We start from the raw sequence: 20,711 nt of genomic DNA on the forward strand, positions 1-20,711 counted from the left end.
TGTATATAAAATATGCCTCGGATAAGCCTGTTTAATTATTATTATTATTATTATTATTATTATTATTATTAGTAATAATAATTATTATTATTTAATTATATTATTGATATATTCTCCATTTTTTCTCACCAGATGAAGCTGGATATGTAGGCTGTGTTAACTGTGGAATGTGTTTTTAGGTTTGGTTTCTCCTGGTATTTTTTACATTTGCTGAATTTTGGTTTATATCTGCAATGTGCAAATATACAGTATGTTTAAGTTTATGTGCAGTGTGCAAGTATAGCAATATTATTCTGGAGGCATGAGGTGTCAAGCAATTGTGAAATGCAATTAAATACAAATACAAACATTAAAAGAAATGAGAAAAAATTTATTAAGCCTTTACCACACCCTCCACAGTATTAGCTCGTTTTAGCACAATGTGTGGATTTTTCAAACGGTCCCTTACCACACCCTCCACAGAATTAGCTCATTTTAGCACAATGTGTGGACTTTTCAGATGGTCCCTTACCACACCCTCCACAGTATTAGCTTGTTTTAGCACAATGTGTGGACTTTCAGACAGTCCCTTACCACACCCTCCACAGTATTAGCTTGTTTTAGCACAATGTGTGGACTTTCAGACAGTCCCTTACCACACCCTCCACAGTATTAGCTCGTTTTAGGACAATGTGTGGACTTTTCAGATGGTCCCTTACCACAACCTCCACAGAATTCGCTCGTTTTAGCACAATGTGTGGACTTTTCAGACGGTCCCTTACCACACCCTCCACAGTATTCGCTCGTTTTAGCACAATGTGTGGACTTTTCAGACGGTCCCTTACCACACCCTCCACAGTATTAGCTCGTTTTAGCACAATGTGTGGACTTTTCAGACGGTCCCTTACCACACCCTCCACAGTATTAGCTCGTTTTAGCACAATGTGTGGACTTTTCAGATGGTCCCTTACCACACCCTCTACAGTATTAGCTAGTTTTAGCACAATGTGTGGACTTTTCAGACGGTTCCTTACACACCGTAGGCAAATTTTCCAACTTATATCAATGTTAAATTGGTGATCCAGAACAATTTCACCATGACGCCATCTGATCAGCTTAAATATTGGAGAAATTGCATCATTTTATCTTTAAATACGTGACGATCCCATATTTTACGGGACGGATGGCAACCGTATTTGAGATCACATAGAAAATTTTAAGTTAGGAAAACTCATTTCAAAAATGTGGAACCACTGTCCACCATTGAATCAAGTTCAGCCAAAGATAAAAAAAAAAAAATTGTGTGTGAACTAAAGTTAATAGTTGCTGTTTAAATGAGTGCTGTGTAGTGATATACACAGTTGCAGGTATCAGGTGTTTCTGATCATTGCTGTTACAATATTGTGTATTTTAATACTGAATTGACCAATCAGCATCCATATGCGTGACCTGAAATGGCTGTAACTAATTTAGTCTCTCTTTCTCTTTTTTTCCACAGCTGAGCCTGCCGATCTCTTAAAGATATTAGATTTTCACAGTTTGCCAGATGGTGTTACAAAAACTACAGGATTCTGCTCACACAGGAAGTCGTCGAAAGTGCCCGACGTCGCCTATAGAGTCTCAAAAGATGCACAGCTTAGCGCTCCTACTAAACAACTCTACCCCTGTGAGTACACACATGCATACACATACACATACACATACACACAGGTGCACACCAGGGCAGTGTGTGTGTGTGTGTCTTGTTTAAATGAGTTCTCTGTCTCTGCGGTGTGTGTTTGGTCTGTCAGTGTCTTTCATAGGCGGGCCAGAAAACTGCCCACACACACACACACACACACACACACACACACACACACACACACACACACACACACATCTCTCTCTTTCTCAGACACTCTGCTTTCCATCTCTATCTTATGACAGTGTGTTTATCATGCTTAAGTCCTTTTGCCCTAAATAACTCTTTTTAGAAACCTTTTTTCCTCATTTTCCCCATTTAGACAGACAAGAGACAGAGAGAGAAAGATGCAGGTCACCAGCCGCTGTACTATTTTGTTGCTAGTAAGCATTCCAACTGCTGCTAGACAATCTAGTCAATGCTGATTAAATGTCGTTCCATTTTGACAATGAATCAACGTTTTGCCACCAAATATAAACATTCTGCAGCGAAAGTGTATTTAAATTGCAGAAGGTTGAAATGCATCAAAATGAGCGATTATCAATGCATGAATTAAACACATTTTTCTGGTTCAACCATTTTCATGGTTTTCCATGCAGAAATGTTTCAAATTATATCCTTCTATATCTGTCTACTGTAAATGGGTGTTTTTTCATCTTTGGCCAATTTCATGTCACAGGGGTTGATTTTTATTCAAACGAACAGATTTGAAATTTTTTCTTTTTGTTATATGAAGGTCACTTTAAAACTGACTTTTTAAACTTTTTCTTTAAAACCTTTAACCAGGCCTTCATCCTTTATTTTTAGTCATTTTCAAATGCATTTTATGTCCCAGACCTTCAATAATAAACTCATTATTGAATAACTGGCTGAAGTGTCACTGTGCCCTAGACTCTCCTTTTGGCAGGAATGCAGAAAATCTTGAGAATTTGAGAGAAGGAGGGAGGGAGGGGGAGAGAGAGAGAGAGAGAGAGAGAGAGAGAGAGAGAGAGAGAGAGAGAGAGAGAGAGAGAGAGAGAGAGAGAGAGAGAGAGAGATTGCCACCATGCATTAATAAGACTACAAGCCAGTTTCTTACCCCAGCTTACCATTGGCTCTGGTCCAAATTCTAGTGAGCTGTCTAACTATGCAGCATTTTTAGGCATCATAGGCGAAGGCTGTTTCAAACTGTAGCCAAGAAAATTGTGCTGCTTTATAAAATAACTCCTTTTGTCCAAAATCAACAACAAATTGCAACTTAAGTTAAAATTGCTATCAAAGATGACGGACAAAGTCAAGAGACATATCGCTTATAAATCTAAATGAGTGTTTCTTCCTAAACTTCATGCACTTTTAGTACTGTGGACTTCTAGAAGGTTAAGGGCCCTATTTTTATAGCACTAGCCTAGCGCTAAGGCACTATGCCATAAGTCATACACGCAAAGTCAATGGGCATGGCCATGAAGTTTTGGTATTTTCGTGCAAGCATGCAATTAGTCTTGGCGCAAGTGGGTTTAAAAAAAATCATACCAAATCCAAACATTTTACTCTCTCCAACTTCTTCCGCCGGCCCCTTTTGCAGTGACTTAAAAATCACTTTACGACAACAGGTGAAAAAAATGCCAATTCAAATTAGATCATAAATAAAACATAATTCTATAAACATAATAATAATAATAATTGAAAAATAAACCATGACCTAAAGACAGTTTAACACAAATCTCATAAATATTTGTTTTTCTATATTTGCTTCATTGGACATTAACTTTATTACCACCTGCTGTTGAAATCTCCAAACTGCAAGGAACTGAGTTTAAATTCACATTGCGCTGAAAACAGACGTGGTATTGAAACGTCTTAGCGCAATGACTTAGCGCCTATTTCTTAGGAAAATAGCAAATTGCACTTTGCGCCACTTCATTAACATACAATACACCCACAGTTTGCACGCATACACCCTCAGACAGCGCAAACACTCCCACCCATGCCCACTTGCGCTTTGCGATGGCACGAAATTGCACTTGCAATTAGTGCTCTCATGAAAATTGCATAAGATGTTGCGCACAGTCGTAGTGCATAGCGTTGCACCTAGCACGGTCAATAAAATTTAGCCCAAAGTCTTGTTAAGACATTTTTTACACTCACTTTTTTTTATTTGTCTGCTAACATTGTCCAGCTGTGTACATGCACCACAAGAGATATGTGACATTTCTGTGACTTTTTCAGAAATTCATGAAAATTCCCACCACAGTTGACAAACGCAATTATTTAAAAAAATTATAGAATTAATTTTTACACATTAAATATTGAAATGGTTTATGTTTATTTCACTCTTTGTTTAGATTATCATAGTTTTAAGCTTGTAGTTATTTGAATTTTAAAAATGGATTTGTGTGTGTGTTTAATAGTGAATATCTGGGCCTGGGAAAAGGCTAAAAGAATCAAATATATGCATGAAAGTCATTTGAAAAGTACCAAAAATAAAAGATGAAGGCCTAGTGAAAAGTTTCAGTCAGTTTTAATGTGACTTTCATACAACAAAAAGAAAAAAGTTTCAGTCTGTTTGTTTGAATAAAAATCAACCCTTGTGAAATGAAATTGGCAAAGTTTGAAGAAACACTAAAATATATTTTATTCAGTACTGAAAAGTATCAACAGTAAATTTTAATTAAAAGTGCTAGTTTGACATGCAAACATTAAATGTTTGTAATTAATTCTGAGTCAGATTTCCTGTATGCTTCATGTGTGAAGCACTATTCATGCGGCATACAGAGATGCTGCCAATGTAGAGTATTCCAAATCAGTCAGTTACAAGGTTCTCTGTCAGTTAGGATGGTGCCTTAGAGTGTAGACAGTAGACAGAAAGCCAGCTAGTGTTTGGATCAAAGCTGATATCTCAATGCGTCTGACCCAGAATCAGTTCAACATTCTCTAAAGGAAGAATGAGATCATGTCTCTTGCACTGACTTGTATCTACTGAATCTCTCTGACCTCGATCTTTCTCTCTATTTTAAAATTATACACCTACACACACAGAGAATGTCTTCCATTCTGCATCTCTGGTGTAGATCCTAATCTCTCTAAATCTCTCAAACAAACATGCTCCTAAATATTAATATATAGCCAGATAAGAAAAACTCACAGAGGGAAGCTAACTTGTTCTGTTTCGCCTTTTTTCTTCTTTCACTCCTCCTTATGCATACCCATATGACCATTGTCTTCCATTCTGCTGTGTCTTCATAGTAACAGATAGAGGGGTCATAGGTCACTGGAGTTCTGGAGAGTCAGATCTACATATAGACAGACCTGATGAAGAACAGAGCAGGGTTAAAATGTCTCCTCTTGACTAGCTGCAGACATGATTGAAGCACAGTTAGTGTGAAACTTAAATTCTGTAGTCAAATAGTTTTTGTATAGTGACCACTAAACTTATCACTCCACGGTCCATTTTAACAAATCATCCATATTTCATATTAAATTATTCATTTATATATCTGTTTTGTTATTTGCCTAATTTGCACAGTGATACTGATCACTCTCTGGGGGTTTATTTTGCAATAATGACTGTCTGACAGTAAATTATCCCTTACTTATTATCTGCTTCAACTGTAATATTGGCCAGTTTTTGGAAAGAAGCTTATTATGGCAAAATACCGATATGGTCAGCGATATAATGTATTGTGTGCCAGTTAACTCCAATATTGAAATCCTCTGGATAAAGGCATAGTTATTTTGGGTAATTTCTATGGGCCCATAGAAATGACTTCCTCTCTGAATTCAGTTTTTGTTTCATGTTACCCTGGAAACTGGCAGACCTCGTCTCCAGAGTGATGGCCCTTAGTTCTTACACTTTGACCCCTAGACTCACTTCAGTCTCTCGCTATAACACTATCACACACACACACACACACACACACACACACACACACACACACACACACACACACACAGGAAACAAAAGCACAGAGCATCTCTTGTTGGCTTGTGTGTGTGTGTGTGTGTGTGTGTGTGTGTAGGCAGGTTTAAGTGGTTTACGAGGACTTTTTTTTAGGTTGCAAACTGGTAATTACAAGGGTATTATGCTATAAATGTGGTTTATGAGGACATTTCTAGTGTCCCCATAATTCAAATCAATTAAAAAACATACTAAACAATGTTTTTTTTCAAAAAAGGTTTTTTGTGAGGGTTAGGTTTAGGGGTAGGGATATGGAATAGAATCTATAGTTTGTACAGTATAAAAATCATTATGTCTATAGAGAGTCCTCATAATGATAGCTGCACCGACGTGTGTGTGTGTGTGTGTGCATATACAACTGGTGCAAGCATGTGCACCTCACAAAACACACCTGAGAGCTAATCCCCACATATACACATGTCACAGGATTATCTGATGATTTGTGGAGATGAATGGAGAAATGTGATGGATGGGTTTGTATTTCTGCTTTTGATTAAACACAAGAGAATTCCACTGCATGTTACACCCCCCCCCCCCCCCTTAACACATGCTGTACAGAGCTTGTGCTTCTCTTCCTCCCTCCATTTCTGTTCCCTCAATATCTTTTGAAAAACAGTAAAGCATTAAAGTGGTCTAGAATATGTTTTACAAAGCCATAAAGTGATTTAGCATATCTCTTATGAAGCCATAAAGTGATTTAGAATATTTCTTATGAAGCTGTAAAGCAATCTAGAATACCTTTTGCAAAACAGTAACACATTGAAGTGATCTGGAATATGTCTTATTAAGACGTAATATGATCAAGAATATCTCTCGCATAGCAGTAAAGTAATTTAGATGATCTCTTATGAAACTGTAAAATAATCTAGAATATCTCTTACTAAACCATAAAGTCATTAGGAATAGCTTTTACAAAACCGTAAGTGATCTAGAATATCTCTTACGAAACCTTAAAGTGATCAGGAATATTTCTTACTAAGCTTTAAAGTGATCTAGAATATCTCTTATGAAGCTGTAAAGAGATCTAGAATATCTTTTACAAAACAATAACACATCGAAGTGATCTAGAATATGTCTAATGAAGCCGTAATCTAGAATATCTCTTACGAAACCATAAAGTGATCAGGAATATCTCTTATGCAACTGTAAAATGATCTAGAATATCTTTTACGAAACCATAATGTGATCTAGAATATCTTTTACAAAACCGTAAAGTGATCAGGAATATCTCTTACGAAGCTGTAAAGTGATCTAGAATATCTCTTACAAAGCCATAAATTAATCTAGATTATCTCTTATGAAACTATAAAGTGATCAGGAATATTTCTTATGAAACCATAAATTGATCATGAATATCTCTTACTAAGCTATAAAGTGATCTATAATATCTCTTACGAAGCTAAAAAAGTGATCTAGAATATCTCTTACTAAGCTGTAAAGTGATCTAGAATATCTCTTACAATCCTGAGAAAAAATCTAGAATATCTCTTACAAAGCTGTGAAGTGATCTAGAATATCGCTTACAAAGCTGTAAAGTGATCTAGAATATCTCTTACAATCCTGAGAAAAAATCTAGAATATCTCTTACAAAGCTGTGAAGTGATCTAGAATATCTCTTACAAAGCTGTAAAGTGATCTAGAATATCTCACACAAAGCCTTGAAGTAATCTAGAATATCTCTTATAAAACTGTAAAGTGATCAGGAATATTTCTTACGAAACCATAAAGTGATCAGGAATATCTCTTATGAAACTATAAAGTGATCTAGAATATATTTTACAAAACCGTAAAGTGATCAGGAATATCTCTTACGAAGCCATAAAGTGATCTAGAATATTTCTTATGAAACTGTAAAGCGATCTAGAATATCTCTTACGAAGCCATAAAGTGATCTAGAATATCTCTTACGAAGCTGTAAAGTGATGTAGAATATCTCTTACAGAGCCGTAAAGTAATCTAGAATATCTCTTATGAAACTGTAAAGTGATCTAGAATATCTCTTTCGAAGCTGTAAAGTGATCTAGAATATCTCTTTCGAAGCTGTAAAGTGATCTAGAATATCGCTTACAAAGCTGTAAAGTGATGTAGAATAATTTTACAGAGCTGTAAAGTAATCTAGAATATCTCTTATGAAACTGTAAAGTGATCAGGAATATCTCTTACGAACCTGAAAAGATATCTAAAATATCTCTTACGAAGCCATAAAATAATCTAGAATATCTCTTATGAAACTGTAAAGTGATCAGGAATATTTCTTACGAAACTATAAAGTGATCAGGAATATCTCTTACGAACCTGAAAAGATATCTAAAATATCTCTTACGAAGCCATAAAGTGATCTAGAATATCTCTTATGAAGCTGTAAAGTGATGTAGAATATCTCTTACAGAGCCGTAAAGTAATCTAGAATATCTCTTATGAAACTGTAAAGTGATCAGGAATATTTCTTACGAAACTATAAAGTGATCAGGAATATCTCTTACGAACCTGAAAATAAATCTAGAATATCTCTTACGAACCTGAAAAGAAATCTAAAATATCTCTTACGAAGCCATAAAATAATCTAGAATATCTCTTATGAAACTGTAAAGTGATCAGGAATATTTCTTACTAAGCTATAAAGTGATCAGGAATATCTCTTACGAACCTGAAAACAAATCTAGAATATCTCTTAAAAAGCTTTAAAGCGATCTAGAATATCTCATACAAAGCCATAAAGTAATCTTATGAAACTGTAAAGTGATCAGGAATATTTCTTAAAAAGCTGTAAAGTGATTTAGAATATCTCTTATGAACATGAAAAAAAATCTAGAATATCTCTTATGAAGCTGAGAAGTGATATACAATGTCTCTTATGAAGCTGTAAAGTGATCTAGAATGTCTCTTACAAAGCAATATAGCATTCTAGAATGTATTTTATAAATCAGTAAAATGATCTAGAATATCTCTTACGAAATTGTAAAGTGATCTAAAATATTTGTAACTAAGCCTAAAGTGATCTAGAATTTAACTTTTGAAGTCATAAAATGATCAAGAATATCACTCGCAAAGCAGTAAAGTGATCTAAAATATCTCCTATGAAGTCGCAAAGTGATCTAAAAACTTGTATGAAGCTGTAAAATGATCTGGAATCTCTCAGACAGAACATTTAAGTGACACAGAATATCTCCTACATAGCTGTAAAGCGACCTTTAATATCTCTTAAGAGTTAAGCGATTTAGAATAAAGCCATTCAACATAACAAAGTCATTGTCTCTTATAAAGCCATAAAGTGACTTAATTCAGATAGATCTTTTTTTAATGTGAAGGAGAATGTGCATTTCTCTCTGCTGTTGTAGCTCTGACAGTTCTCTCTGCACAGCTTGTGTTCAGAACAGCAACTCCTTTAGATGTAATGAATTTCCATTTCAGTCAGACTTTGTTAGTTTTGTCTGGTTGCTTGTGCCATCTCTTCATCTCTTGACATTTATATACCCAGTGTGTAAAATAAAGCCTATTCTTTAAATAAATTAAGAAATTAAACTATTTTAGTGAACAGCTCAGAATATTAACATTTTAGGATGTGCTACAAACCTTTCCTTGATCACATCAGACCTCAAATAACCCAATCCACTTAAGTTTGAACAAAGAAATGCAGCAAAAGAGTTGCTTTAGCTTGGATTTTACTTATATATTGTGACATATAGAGAATGATGAGAGTGGAAAGGTAGAAAGGTGTCTTACTGTCTGTTATAGTGTGACTTTAAGCAGACTTTGACTCAGACATAAACAGTTGAGAAGAAGAGGGAAATTAGAGGTAGAGAAGGCATTCTGGAAGACCCATCTGAAAGCGGTGAGGTGGGGTTACATGAACATGTTCCTCTCCAACCGTTAGAACCATTAGAATGTTTATTAAGTGTTGTAATGACTCTCAGCCTGTTCTGTGGGAAGTGCAGTAGATTTAGCCATTAAATGAATTCCACACAATGGCATAAACTTCACCAAAAGCAGGACAGGTTGTTTGGAATGTGTGTGTGTTTGTGTGTGTGTGTATTTGTTGAACAGATGTATGGATGCTTTGTCTGTTGGATGACTGGAAAATTCACTTCCTGCCTGACAAGCCCAGATTTTCCCTGAGGTCCCAGCGGCGGGCATCTGTCTGGCACATGTCTGTGTGTGTAAGATGAAGACCGGACTGTTAATTTAACCTTTTTCTCTTTCCCTTTTCTCATGTTTTTCTCATTCTGTTTGTGTTTCTTTGTAAAGTTCTGTGGCTGAATGTTCATTTTTAAAAATAAGGGTTCTAATTTAGAATGAATAAGGGTTTCACAGTCTGATGTCATAGAAGAATTTATCTAGTTCCACAAAGTAAACTTTTAATTGCTTAGTTCTTTAGAAAATGATCTATGTACTGGTGCTTTAAAGAACCCAGAATGCAATACATTTAAAATTCATGTAAAATAAAGATTTTTTTATTTTTTTACGTCCAAAGAGCCATATAGCCAACTTAGAGGAATACTTCACCAAAAATGTAAATTCTGTACTTTTTTTACTGATCCTTAAGTTGTTCCAAACCTGTATGATTTTCTGTCTTCTGTGAAACACAAAAGGGTCATTTCTAAAGCATATCCTAGACCGCTATTTTCCAAATAATAAAAGTGAATGTGCTATCAAGCTTCAAAATGACAAAAAAGCACCAGAAAAGTATCATTAAAGTCAATTTCAGCGCTTCAGCTGAGGAAAATGTATCAGTGAATAAAGACAAATCCATGTGATATTATTGTTACACAAATCTATTTTAAGGAGCTTTCAAATTTCATAAGACAAATCACAATGGGCTACATTCACATTAGTGTTGTCAAAAGTACCGGTACTGATACCAGTGATTCTACAGTACCGGTATTACCGATCACCGACTTAATTCGGTACCCGCACACTGTCTTACTGACACACGACTGCTTTCAAATGCTCACGCGCTTATTTGAGCGTGTGCTAGGTTACTCCTTTTACGATTCATAATAAAAGCTAAACGCCTGAAATTGAAGAAATGGCAACAGAAATATATTATAATTGTATAGTAAAATGTAATACTGGATAAATAATAATAATAATAATAATAAATAATTATTAATGTATAATGATTGTAATAATAATACAAATTAAGCAGTGTATCACAAACAAGAGTGCTTTTGTACTGAATAAAAGTTTGTTAAAAATGCAATGGTATGCTGCTAAGTAATTGTTCTTTTTGTTTTACTTGTTAAAAGTTTGTAAAAGTTTAAGGAAAAATGTTTGATTAGACACCATTTTGATAATGAAATTAAATTAAACTTTAAGACATGGAATTCTGGAAAAATAATTTAAAAAATACAATAAAAAAAAAAGGATTTGGGGAAAAAATAAAACTGATTTAAGTAGGGCCCTGCTTAAAAACACACAAGTGTTAGAAACACTTGAAGGAAATATCTTGTAACTTTGTAACTTTAAACAGGCTAAAGGAGTGTGTTCAATAGCACATTTTCTGTGGTATCGAAATTGGTATTGTGAAATTTCACTGGAATTGGTACCGACTACTGGAATTTTGGTACCATGACAACCAGGGGCGTTTCTAGGACTTGAGGAGGTTCGGGGCTTAGCAGGAGTGTGGAGGGGGGGGGGGGGTAGCAATATTATTTAAAACTACATTCGGGGCTACAGTCAAAACATTCGGGGCTGAAGCCCCGGAACAAATGACCTGGCGACGCCGATGGTGACAACACTAGATCACATCATGCTGATTTTGACCCAAATCTGATTTTTTTCCCCCCACTCACATGTGACACAGATCTGTTAATTGGATGACAGTTTGAACAGTGAACAGTTTTCAAATCTGATCTGGACCACTCTTATATGTGGAAGTAAATCTAACACGTATTCTGATTGTTTCAATGTGCCTTCAGTGTGAACAGCCAGGTCGGATTTAATGTAATTTTTACAGTAGTTTAACTAATGTAAAACATTAAGAATTTGTGTGCTTGAATTACTCTGTTGAACACTATATGAAAAAAAAAATGTACAGAAAAAACAACAACAACATTTATGTTACATGGAAGAAAGTCATATGTGTTTCTGAAGAAAATTAGTGTGAGTAAATGATGAAAGAACTTTCATTTATGGGTGAATTGTCCTTTCAAGAGTGTTGTGCTTATATTTGTCTCCCTTTTTCTTTGTCTTTAATTCTCTCTCTCTCTCTCTCTCTCTCTCTCTCTCTCTCTCTCTCTCTCTCATTCTTTCATTCTTTCTCTCTGATCTCTCCTCTTTCTGCTAGATAATTAAGTGCAATAATTTGGTAACAGCTGTTCTCCTCATTACTCTCTCTCTCTCTCTCGTTCTCTCTTTCTTTCTCTCTGTTCTCTCCTCTTTCTTCTAGATAATTAAGTGCAATAATTTGGTAACAGCTGTTCACCTCATTACTCTCTCTCTCTCTCTCTCTCTCTCTCTCTCTCTCTCTCTCTCTCTCACTCTCTCTTCCTTCCCTCCACCTCAGTAGATCCAAAGCTTTTATCACCAGTAAGACTCCTGCACACATGCGCTTAGACACTGTAACAGAGTTTCCCAAAGATGTGCCCAGTCCCCAGAACTCTTTCAGATAATCTGACTATTTTCCATTGTGCTGTTATCCTTGTCAAATACTTTATCTGTGTTACCTGACAGTATCTCTCTGCTCACAGATGTGATGCAGTACTCTTGTAACACACTCTCTTTTTCTTTCTAGTCTTTTAACTGTTCTCTGCTCCCAGAAAAGCTTACAGGAAAAGGGTCATTCTACAGTTGCATTGTCAGATGCTGTCACTCATTTTCAAATGGCAAAAAGTCAACATTTAATGTGGACAATTACTATAGAAAACCAAATGCAATGGCCTCAAGTAGTATTTAAACATTTGTGGACACATAAGTCATGTTTAAAAATGTATAAAGGTCATTGCTTTGGATGCTAAATATCAAACCAATTGTCATCTATATGCAAATTATACTCAAGCTTTTCTCAGAACTAACTTCACTTTTCCATGCATTTTAACCATCTGGTGTCACACTGATATTTAATGGACGTATGAAGTCAGTTCCCTTCAAGTTCACACGATATTATGTTGATTTATTATATAACGACATTCAAATTACATTCATACTGTATATTTTTATGTGTGGCTTCAGTGGCCCAATTGCTTTTTGAGGCCAATCTGTTTTAAAACACTTTAAAAATCTCTTAGAGCATGAAAATATGTTAAAATATGTTTAACAGTTTTTCAGTAAATAATAAAAAACAAGAAGATAATAAAAGTATCAAAATATATCTTTCTAAACTATAGTCTATTGGACATATAATTGTATACTTATTTATTTATTTATTTTTGTTTACTTTTTACTTATCATTTAAATCAAACTTTTTTTTTTTTTTTTTATTAAGTTAATGCAGTGGAGTTACTGCAAACACCAAAATAAATAATAACAATTAAAAATAAATAAATGAATAAATAAATAAAAACACAAAAAAGGGCTTTTATGAAGAACACTTAAGAAGTTCTTCCTGAGGCAGAATTTCTAAATGCTATATTTGTTTTGTTATAGCCCATGACAATTATCAGACATTTTGAAGGACCGTTTGAATTGTCAGTGGTATTACCCTATTTTTTAAATTTTAATAGATTGTTAATCAAAATTTGTTTAAAAATATTGGTAATTATTTGTATTAAAGGGATAGTTCACTCAAAAATGAAAATTCTCACATCATTTACTCACCCTCATGCAATCCCAGATGTGTATGATTTTCTTTCTTCTGCTGAACACAAACAAAGGTTTTTAGAAGAATATGTCAGCTGTGTCGGTCCATACAATGCAAGTGAATGGTGGCCAGAACTTTTAAACTCCAAAAATCACATAAAGGCAGCATAAAAGTAATACATACGTCTTCAGTGGTTTAATCCATGTTGTCAGAAGTGATATGATAGGTGTGGGTGAGAAACAGATCAAAGTTTTAATCCTTTTTTTTACTATAAATCTCCACTTTTACTTTCACTTTCACATTCTGAAAGTGAAAGTGGAGATTTATAGTAAAAAAGGATTAAAACATTGATTCGCTTCAGAAGACATATATTAAAGTTGTAAGGATTACTTTTATGTTACCTTTATGTGATTTTTGGAGCTTGAAAGTTCTGACCACCACTGACTTGCATTGTATGGACCTACAGAGCTGAGATATTCTTCTAAAAATCTTCATTTGCGTTCTGCAGAAAAGAGAAAGTCATACACATTTGGGTTGGCATGAGGTTGAGTAAATGATGAGAGAATTTTTATTTTTGTCCCTTTAATATCAATGACAGCTTTTTGTTTTGTTTTGATTTGTAAAACCCTTTCTCATCTTGACAATCAACTTAACCATAATTTTAATTTGAATAACTTTTAATTAGGAGTAACACTACTGACAAAAGATCATGGCAGCCAATAGAAAATTATTATTATTATAATACAGTTTTTTAATTCTACAATGATTTAGTGTCACCATGAATGAACTGAGAAAGAGGATAAGGTTACTAATGTAGCACGGTAGGTTTAATGTATGATTGATGAGTTTCAGTTTTAAAATGTTCAGATTTCAAAGTTCTATTTTCATTTGAAAATTCTATTGCTCTTATATAATGACCCCCAAACAGTGTAATTTCATATAATAACTAATAACCTGCTCTCTCTTTTTGTAGCATCCATGTTTCCTGAGGACTTCTCCATCCTGGTGACGATGAGGCCTAAGAAAAACAGTCAGTCATTCCTGCTGTCAGTGTATAATGAACAGGGCATTCAGCAGCTCGGTCTGGAGGTGGGACGCTCCCCTGTCTTCCTGTATGAAGACCACCAGGGAAAACCTGGTCCAGAGGACTACCCACTCTTCAGAGGGGTCAACCTGGCTGATGGAAAGTAAGTACACACAGAGTGTTACTGACCACACACAAGTGTTAGATTTTAACTAGTTTCATGATCTGACTCTGCTCCTTATAGCCTTATATTAAACATCAAATATGTTCTGATTGGCTGAGTTTGTTGCTTCATGCAGCATTTTCGCTTTCAATAAGAACAGAAGTATAGCTTGACACTGGAAGCTTGTCATGCTGTGCCTGGTCAGGACACTGTGTTTGGTTTTCACTGTTAGCTTTGATGTACGTCAGATTTAATTTGTCATGCTAGTGCAAAACAACACCTGTACAGGTGAACAGACCCAGGTGTAACGCCCTGACACATTAAACATTTATTTATACCCACTCCTAACTATACTGACTAACTATATAAACAATGCTACAAAAATATATAGTACAGATGCATATGTTAACAGACAGACAGATACACAGATACACAGATAGATAGATAGATAGATAGATAGATAGAGCAGAAAGTGAGATAGACAGACAGACACATAGACAGACAGACAGACAGACAGACAGATAGATAGATAGACACACAGACGGACGGACGGATGGACAGAAAGATAGATGATAGATAGATAGATAGATAGATAGATAGAACAGACAGACAGACAGATAGATAGATAGATAGATAGATAGAGCAGAAAGTGAGATAGACAGACAGACAGATAGATAGATAGATAGATAGACTGAACAGAAAGTGAGAGATAGATAGATAGATAGATAGATAGATAGATAGAACAGAAAGTGAGAGAGTTAGACAGACAGACAGACAGATAGATAGATAGATTGAACAGAATGTGAGAGAGTTAGACAGACAGACAGACAGATAGATAGATAGATAGATAGATAGATAGATAGATAGATAGATAGATAGATAGACAGACAGATAGATAGAGCAGAAAGTGAGATAGACAGACAGACAGATAGATAGATAGATAGATAGATAGACTGAACAGAAAGTGAGAGATAGATAGATAGATAGATAGATAGAACAGAAAGTGAGAGAGTTAGACAGACAGACAGACAGATAGATAGATAGATAGATTGAACAGAATGTGAGAGAGTTAGACAGACAGACAGACAGACAGATAGATAGATAGATAGATAGATAGATAGATAGATAGATAGATAGATAGATTGAACAGAATGTGAGATAGACAGACAGACAGACAGATAGATTTATAGATAGAACAGAAAGTCAGACAGACAGACAGACAGACAGATAGATAGATAGATAGATAGAACAGAAAGTCAGACAGACAGACAGATAGATAGATAGATAGATAGATAGATAGATAGATAGATAGATAGATAGAACAGAAAGTGAGATAGATAGACAGACAGACAGACAAATAGACAGATTGAACAGAAAGTGAGATAGACAGACAGACGGACGGACAGAAAGATGGATAGATAGATAGAACAGACAGACAGATAGATAGATAGATAGATAGATAGATAGACAGATAGAACAGAAAGTGAGATAGACAGTCAGACAGACAGACAGACAGACAGATAGATAGATAGATAGATAGATAGAACAGACAGATAGATAGATAGATAGATAGATAGAACAGACAGATAGATAGATATATAGATAGATAGATAGATAGAACAGAAAGTGAGATAGACAGACAGTCAGACACAGACAGAGAGACAGACACACTCACTTGTTTCCGTGTGATTCAGGTGGCACCGTGTGGCGATCAGCGTTCACAAGCAGAGCATCACTCTGATTTTGGACTGTAAGAAGAAGATCACACGGACGCTATCCAGAAGCCCTCACCCCATCATCGACACTAAAGGGATTGTGGTGTTCGGAACGCGTATCCTGGATGAGGAGGTGTTTGAGGTAAAGAACATTTTCAGATGATCCAGAATATTCTTGATAACATTGTTAGAACTTAGTGAGTTCTCAGAAATGTTACTGTTATGTATCTATTTTTCATTGCTTTCAGATCTATCATTTGATTGCAGTCTTTGGTATCTTGACAAATCTGAACACAGCCTGAGACATTGTTGACATCTCTTACTAACATAGACACGTGAAATTAGTGGGGTCTTGTTCGCAGGAGAGAAACCTTAGAAGCTGGAAGTCTCCTTTTGCACTTTAGGAGAAATATTTGAGATATTAAAGAGATCTTGTGTGATTTTTCTTTCCTGCGGGTTGTGTGTTTCTTTGGTCTTGTTGGTCAGTGTGCTCGGGGTCTTTTGCAGGGGTCTGTGAACGTGTGTCTGTGGTCTTTACTGAGTGTTAAAACGTTTCATGGACTCCCTGTGACTAACTCAAGCAAATGTGAACTCGAGGAACGTGAACATGTTTGTTTAGCACCTAGTTGCATTTATGTTGGGTCAACTGAAGATTGTAGGGTTACCCTATGCCACAAGGATTTATAGACTGTGCTGTGTATGTACTGTATGTATGTGTGTAATAGTCAGGTTGACCATAAAGGTTTTAGAATAAGTACATAGCACATTAAAGTGTGATTATGTCTTTATTTGGTCAGTAAAAAAGACACAAAAATGCTATTTATTAGCATACTACTCAGACAATTTCTGCAGTGTGTAGTATGTATGCTGTGCATAGCATGCAGGATTTCTGCATGCAAGAAATACTTGAATGACTTACTACATTTTGCCAAAATGTGCAGTACACGTCCCGAACACTTTGCGTGGAGTACTGTATGCAATGTGCTCAAGTTGATGAATGAACCGGAAGTAATATCAAACACAATTTTTAACATCTTTCTTGACTCATTATTTGATTGGACTGCTGAAAGTTAAGACATTTCTAGAGAAAGTTGGATTAAAAATGCAAAATAATAGCATTGAACTGAATGCTACTAGCTGTATTAAACATGTAACGTAATGAGGTCATATGGCGACAGTGTAGCATGCAACAGTTTGAAATGTTTATCATTGCATACCGTGTTCTGTTACACATATATGTTTTAAGTAGGTAGTATACAGTATATACTGTGCATGCAGTATGCTAGTGTTCTATTCTGAACATAGCCAAATGCAAAAAAGAAAAGAAAGAGAGATTTGATAAACGAATGCTTCCTTGTGTAAATAATGATGGGTTGGAACATAACAGCACTCTAAGCAATACATATTTCACTTCACACACTTTATTCAACAGACATAAAGAAACATGATTTATGTAATTCAACAGACAAACCATAGATGAAAGTAGTCAATTAACATTATTACAGATGTTTTTTACCCGCATTCAGAAAATATAAAAATCTGGTTTGAAATCTATTGCTGTATTTTGTGATTTCAAAGTGTCTTGATGATATTTGAGACATTAGGAAGACTTGAGGAAATGTTTGTGTTGACCCTGAGGGCTTTGACCGCAGACACACAAAGAGTTCATGGAATGACGATGTGCCTTTAAGGTTTGGTCTACATGAATGTTTGAAGTTGAAATGTTTGGAGAACTAACACAGATCATAAACTAAACCACTGCTGCACACACATAGAAAACATATTTCAATTTAAAGTCTGGCAATGTAATTAAATTCTCTTGAAAGCTTACAAATTCCTCAATGTACTTCTAAGCTAGAGTTAGAGAGATAGAGAGAGAGAGAGAGAGAGAGAGAGAGAGAGAGAGAGAGTGAGAGAGAGAGAGAGAGAGAGAGAGAGAGAGAGAGAGAGAGAGAGAGAGAGAGAGAGAGAGAGGTCCAGCAGTACTGTAAATTTGTACTTTACATAAGCTCCAGATAAATAATCAAGATATAATTTACAAACAAGGAAATCCAAACAAATCCAAACAACATTTGAGACAAAGTTTTTGCTGATTTTACACAGAAAACCGTTTTTGTTTTCACTGATACCCTCTGAGAAGAAAAATTAAGAAGAAAAGAGAGGTAAAGAAACAGTCAAAGATCTTCATTTCAAAAGGAGCAGACAGTATTAAATCATATTTCTCCAAAAAGAAGAACAGAAAGAAAACATTTTGGACATAATTAGGTACAGTGCCAGTGGAAGTGGACATTTGCTTGTTTTGGGGTTAATTTAATAAGTTTTTTTAAGTTTTTCATTTGTAATATATTTCCTAGAGGAAATATCTAAAACAAAAATTTTTCAGCTGATTGTTTACATTCTAAAATCAGCTATGGCCACTGCAGCATGCTTGCCCGCCCCTTTGCTTACCCTCAGAAGTGCTCGGAACATTCCAAACAGCTTCACAAGCAGAAGCAGATGAAGGAAAACCTTGACACCCTCGTTGCTGACTATAATGAAAGTGTCATGACCAACCTGTTATTTTACACTGAAAACAGCACTTTATGGCACACAGCTTTCTGCCAACGCTTCAACTTCATCACCAAGAGAGGCATCTGCAAAGGCAGACATATCCTGGTATTTGAAGACATTGAAAGGAATAATGAAACAAGATTTTTAACTTTGAACTTATACCAGAATGGCACTGTCATAGTCCAGGGATCAGAGGCTGCTCTCAAAGCATTGTGGGAGATGTTGTAACAATTAAAAAACAGGAACTGTTTAATGCAACTCCCATACAAGATGACCACCAAGATCTATATACCAGCTCTTCTCACATAAAAGACATCCAAAACACGACATCAGCAGCAACGTCTTATCTCCAGAGACACTCATTGAAAATCTGCAGCTAGAAAAATCACCAGCGATGGAAGAGCTTCACTCCTCAACAGATCCACGAGACCAAACCCACAGTATGGCTCCAGACAACCACAGAGAAGCACATGCTCTTATTCTAATGGACTGAAATGGCAAATATATAAATGAGAAACTGTTAATTCCAAAAATGAAGGTCCAGAAAATCTGGTGCCCAAGCACAAGACATGCCTTTGAAATTCTTTCTGATAAATATCTGTATGAAACCTACCAGCACATCATTATTCACACAGGGACGAATGCAAGATGCAAGAACTGGGAGAGAAATGTATTATATAAATATAGTAGATGATGCTGACTACCACCCCTGGAATCGCGAGTTCGAATCCAGGGCGTGCTGAGTGACTCCAGCCAGGTCTCCTAAGCAACCAAATTAGCCCAGTTGCTAGGGAGGGTAGAGTCACATGGGTTAACCTCCTCGTGATCGCTATAATGTGGTTCACTCTTGGTGGGGCGTGTGGTGAGTTGTGCGTGGATGCCGCGGAGAATAGCGTGAAGCCTCCACACGTGCTATGTCTCCACGGTAACGCGCTCAACAAGCCACGTGATAAGATGCGCAGATTGATGGTCTCAGAGGCAACTGATATTTATCCTCCGCCACCCAGATTGAGGTGAGTCACTACGCCACCAAGAGGACTTAGAGTGCATTGGGAATTGGGCATTCCAAAATTGGGGAGGAAAAAGGGGAGAATTTTATATATATATATATATATATATATATATATATATATATATATATATATATATATATATAGTAGATGATATTCATATTCAGTATATGATGACACCATATCTCATTCAATATCAATTATCAGTCCATGAAACAGCCATGACAGTTTAGTCAATTCAAATGGAAAGCAGATGTTAAAGCTGTGTAAAGTTTTGGGGCTTTACTTCATAAATGGTAGAATCAGAGGAGATTCGCTCGGTAGATTTACGTACTGCTCCACACTGGGGGCTATTGTGGTTGATTATTCAATTACAGACATGGATCCAAACTTCATCAATGCATTCACAGTCAGACCTCAACTCCCAATTTCTGAGCACTGTCAAACAGTGCTCTTCTTAAAACAATCAAACCAATGGACCAAGACCTCTCCTCAAGAATCTGAACAATTGTTTCCTTTGAAAATCAAACTCAAATGGAACCAATCAAACATTGAAAAACTCAAAGATAACATGAACAACGTTATAATATTACATATGTTAGGTGATTTCATGTCTACTAATTTCCCCCAGAGGTAAATGGAATAAATTCAGCAACAGACCAAATTAATTACATATTTGAAACATTGGCCATTTATCTAATACTAAACAAACATAAAACAAATCAACGAAAAATAAAAAATGATGTCTGGTTCGATAATGAATGTAAATGTCTTAGAAAAGAACTAAGACAACTTGCCAACAACAACAAAAAAACAACAACATAAAGAACCAGCCAATCAGATGACAAGGCTCACTTACTCAAACGGCCTGAAAAATGACAAAAGACACATATGCAACAAAAGAGAGACCCATTTTA

General features: G+C 35.6%; 1 protein-coding gene across 2 annotated transcripts in view; it reads left to right on the forward strand.

The window, feature by feature from the left end:
* LOC127428460 (collagen alpha-1(V) chain-like) overlaps window positions 1-20,711 on the forward strand; it is a 143,601-nt gene that overhangs the window by 39,922 nt on the left and 82,968 nt on the right. For both annotated transcript variants that reach the window (XM_051676845.1, XM_051676846.1), the window contains exons 2-4: window positions 1,478-1,645; window positions 14,306-14,519; window positions 16,214-16,376. In XM_051676845.1, the coding sequence (XP_051532805.1) occupies window positions 1,478-1,645; window positions 14,306-14,519; window positions 16,214-16,376 (545 nt within the window). The remainder of the gene's footprint in view (window positions 1-1,477; window positions 1,646-14,305; window positions 14,520-16,213; window positions 16,377-20,711) is intronic.

The sequence above is a fragment of the Myxocyprinus asiaticus genome, chromosome 38, assembly GCF_019703515.2.
Source record: "Myxocyprinus asiaticus isolate MX2 ecotype Aquarium Trade chromosome 38, UBuf_Myxa_2, whole genome shotgun sequence".
NCBI lineage: Eukaryota > Metazoa > Chordata > Actinopteri > Cypriniformes > Catostomidae > Myxocyprinus > Myxocyprinus asiaticus.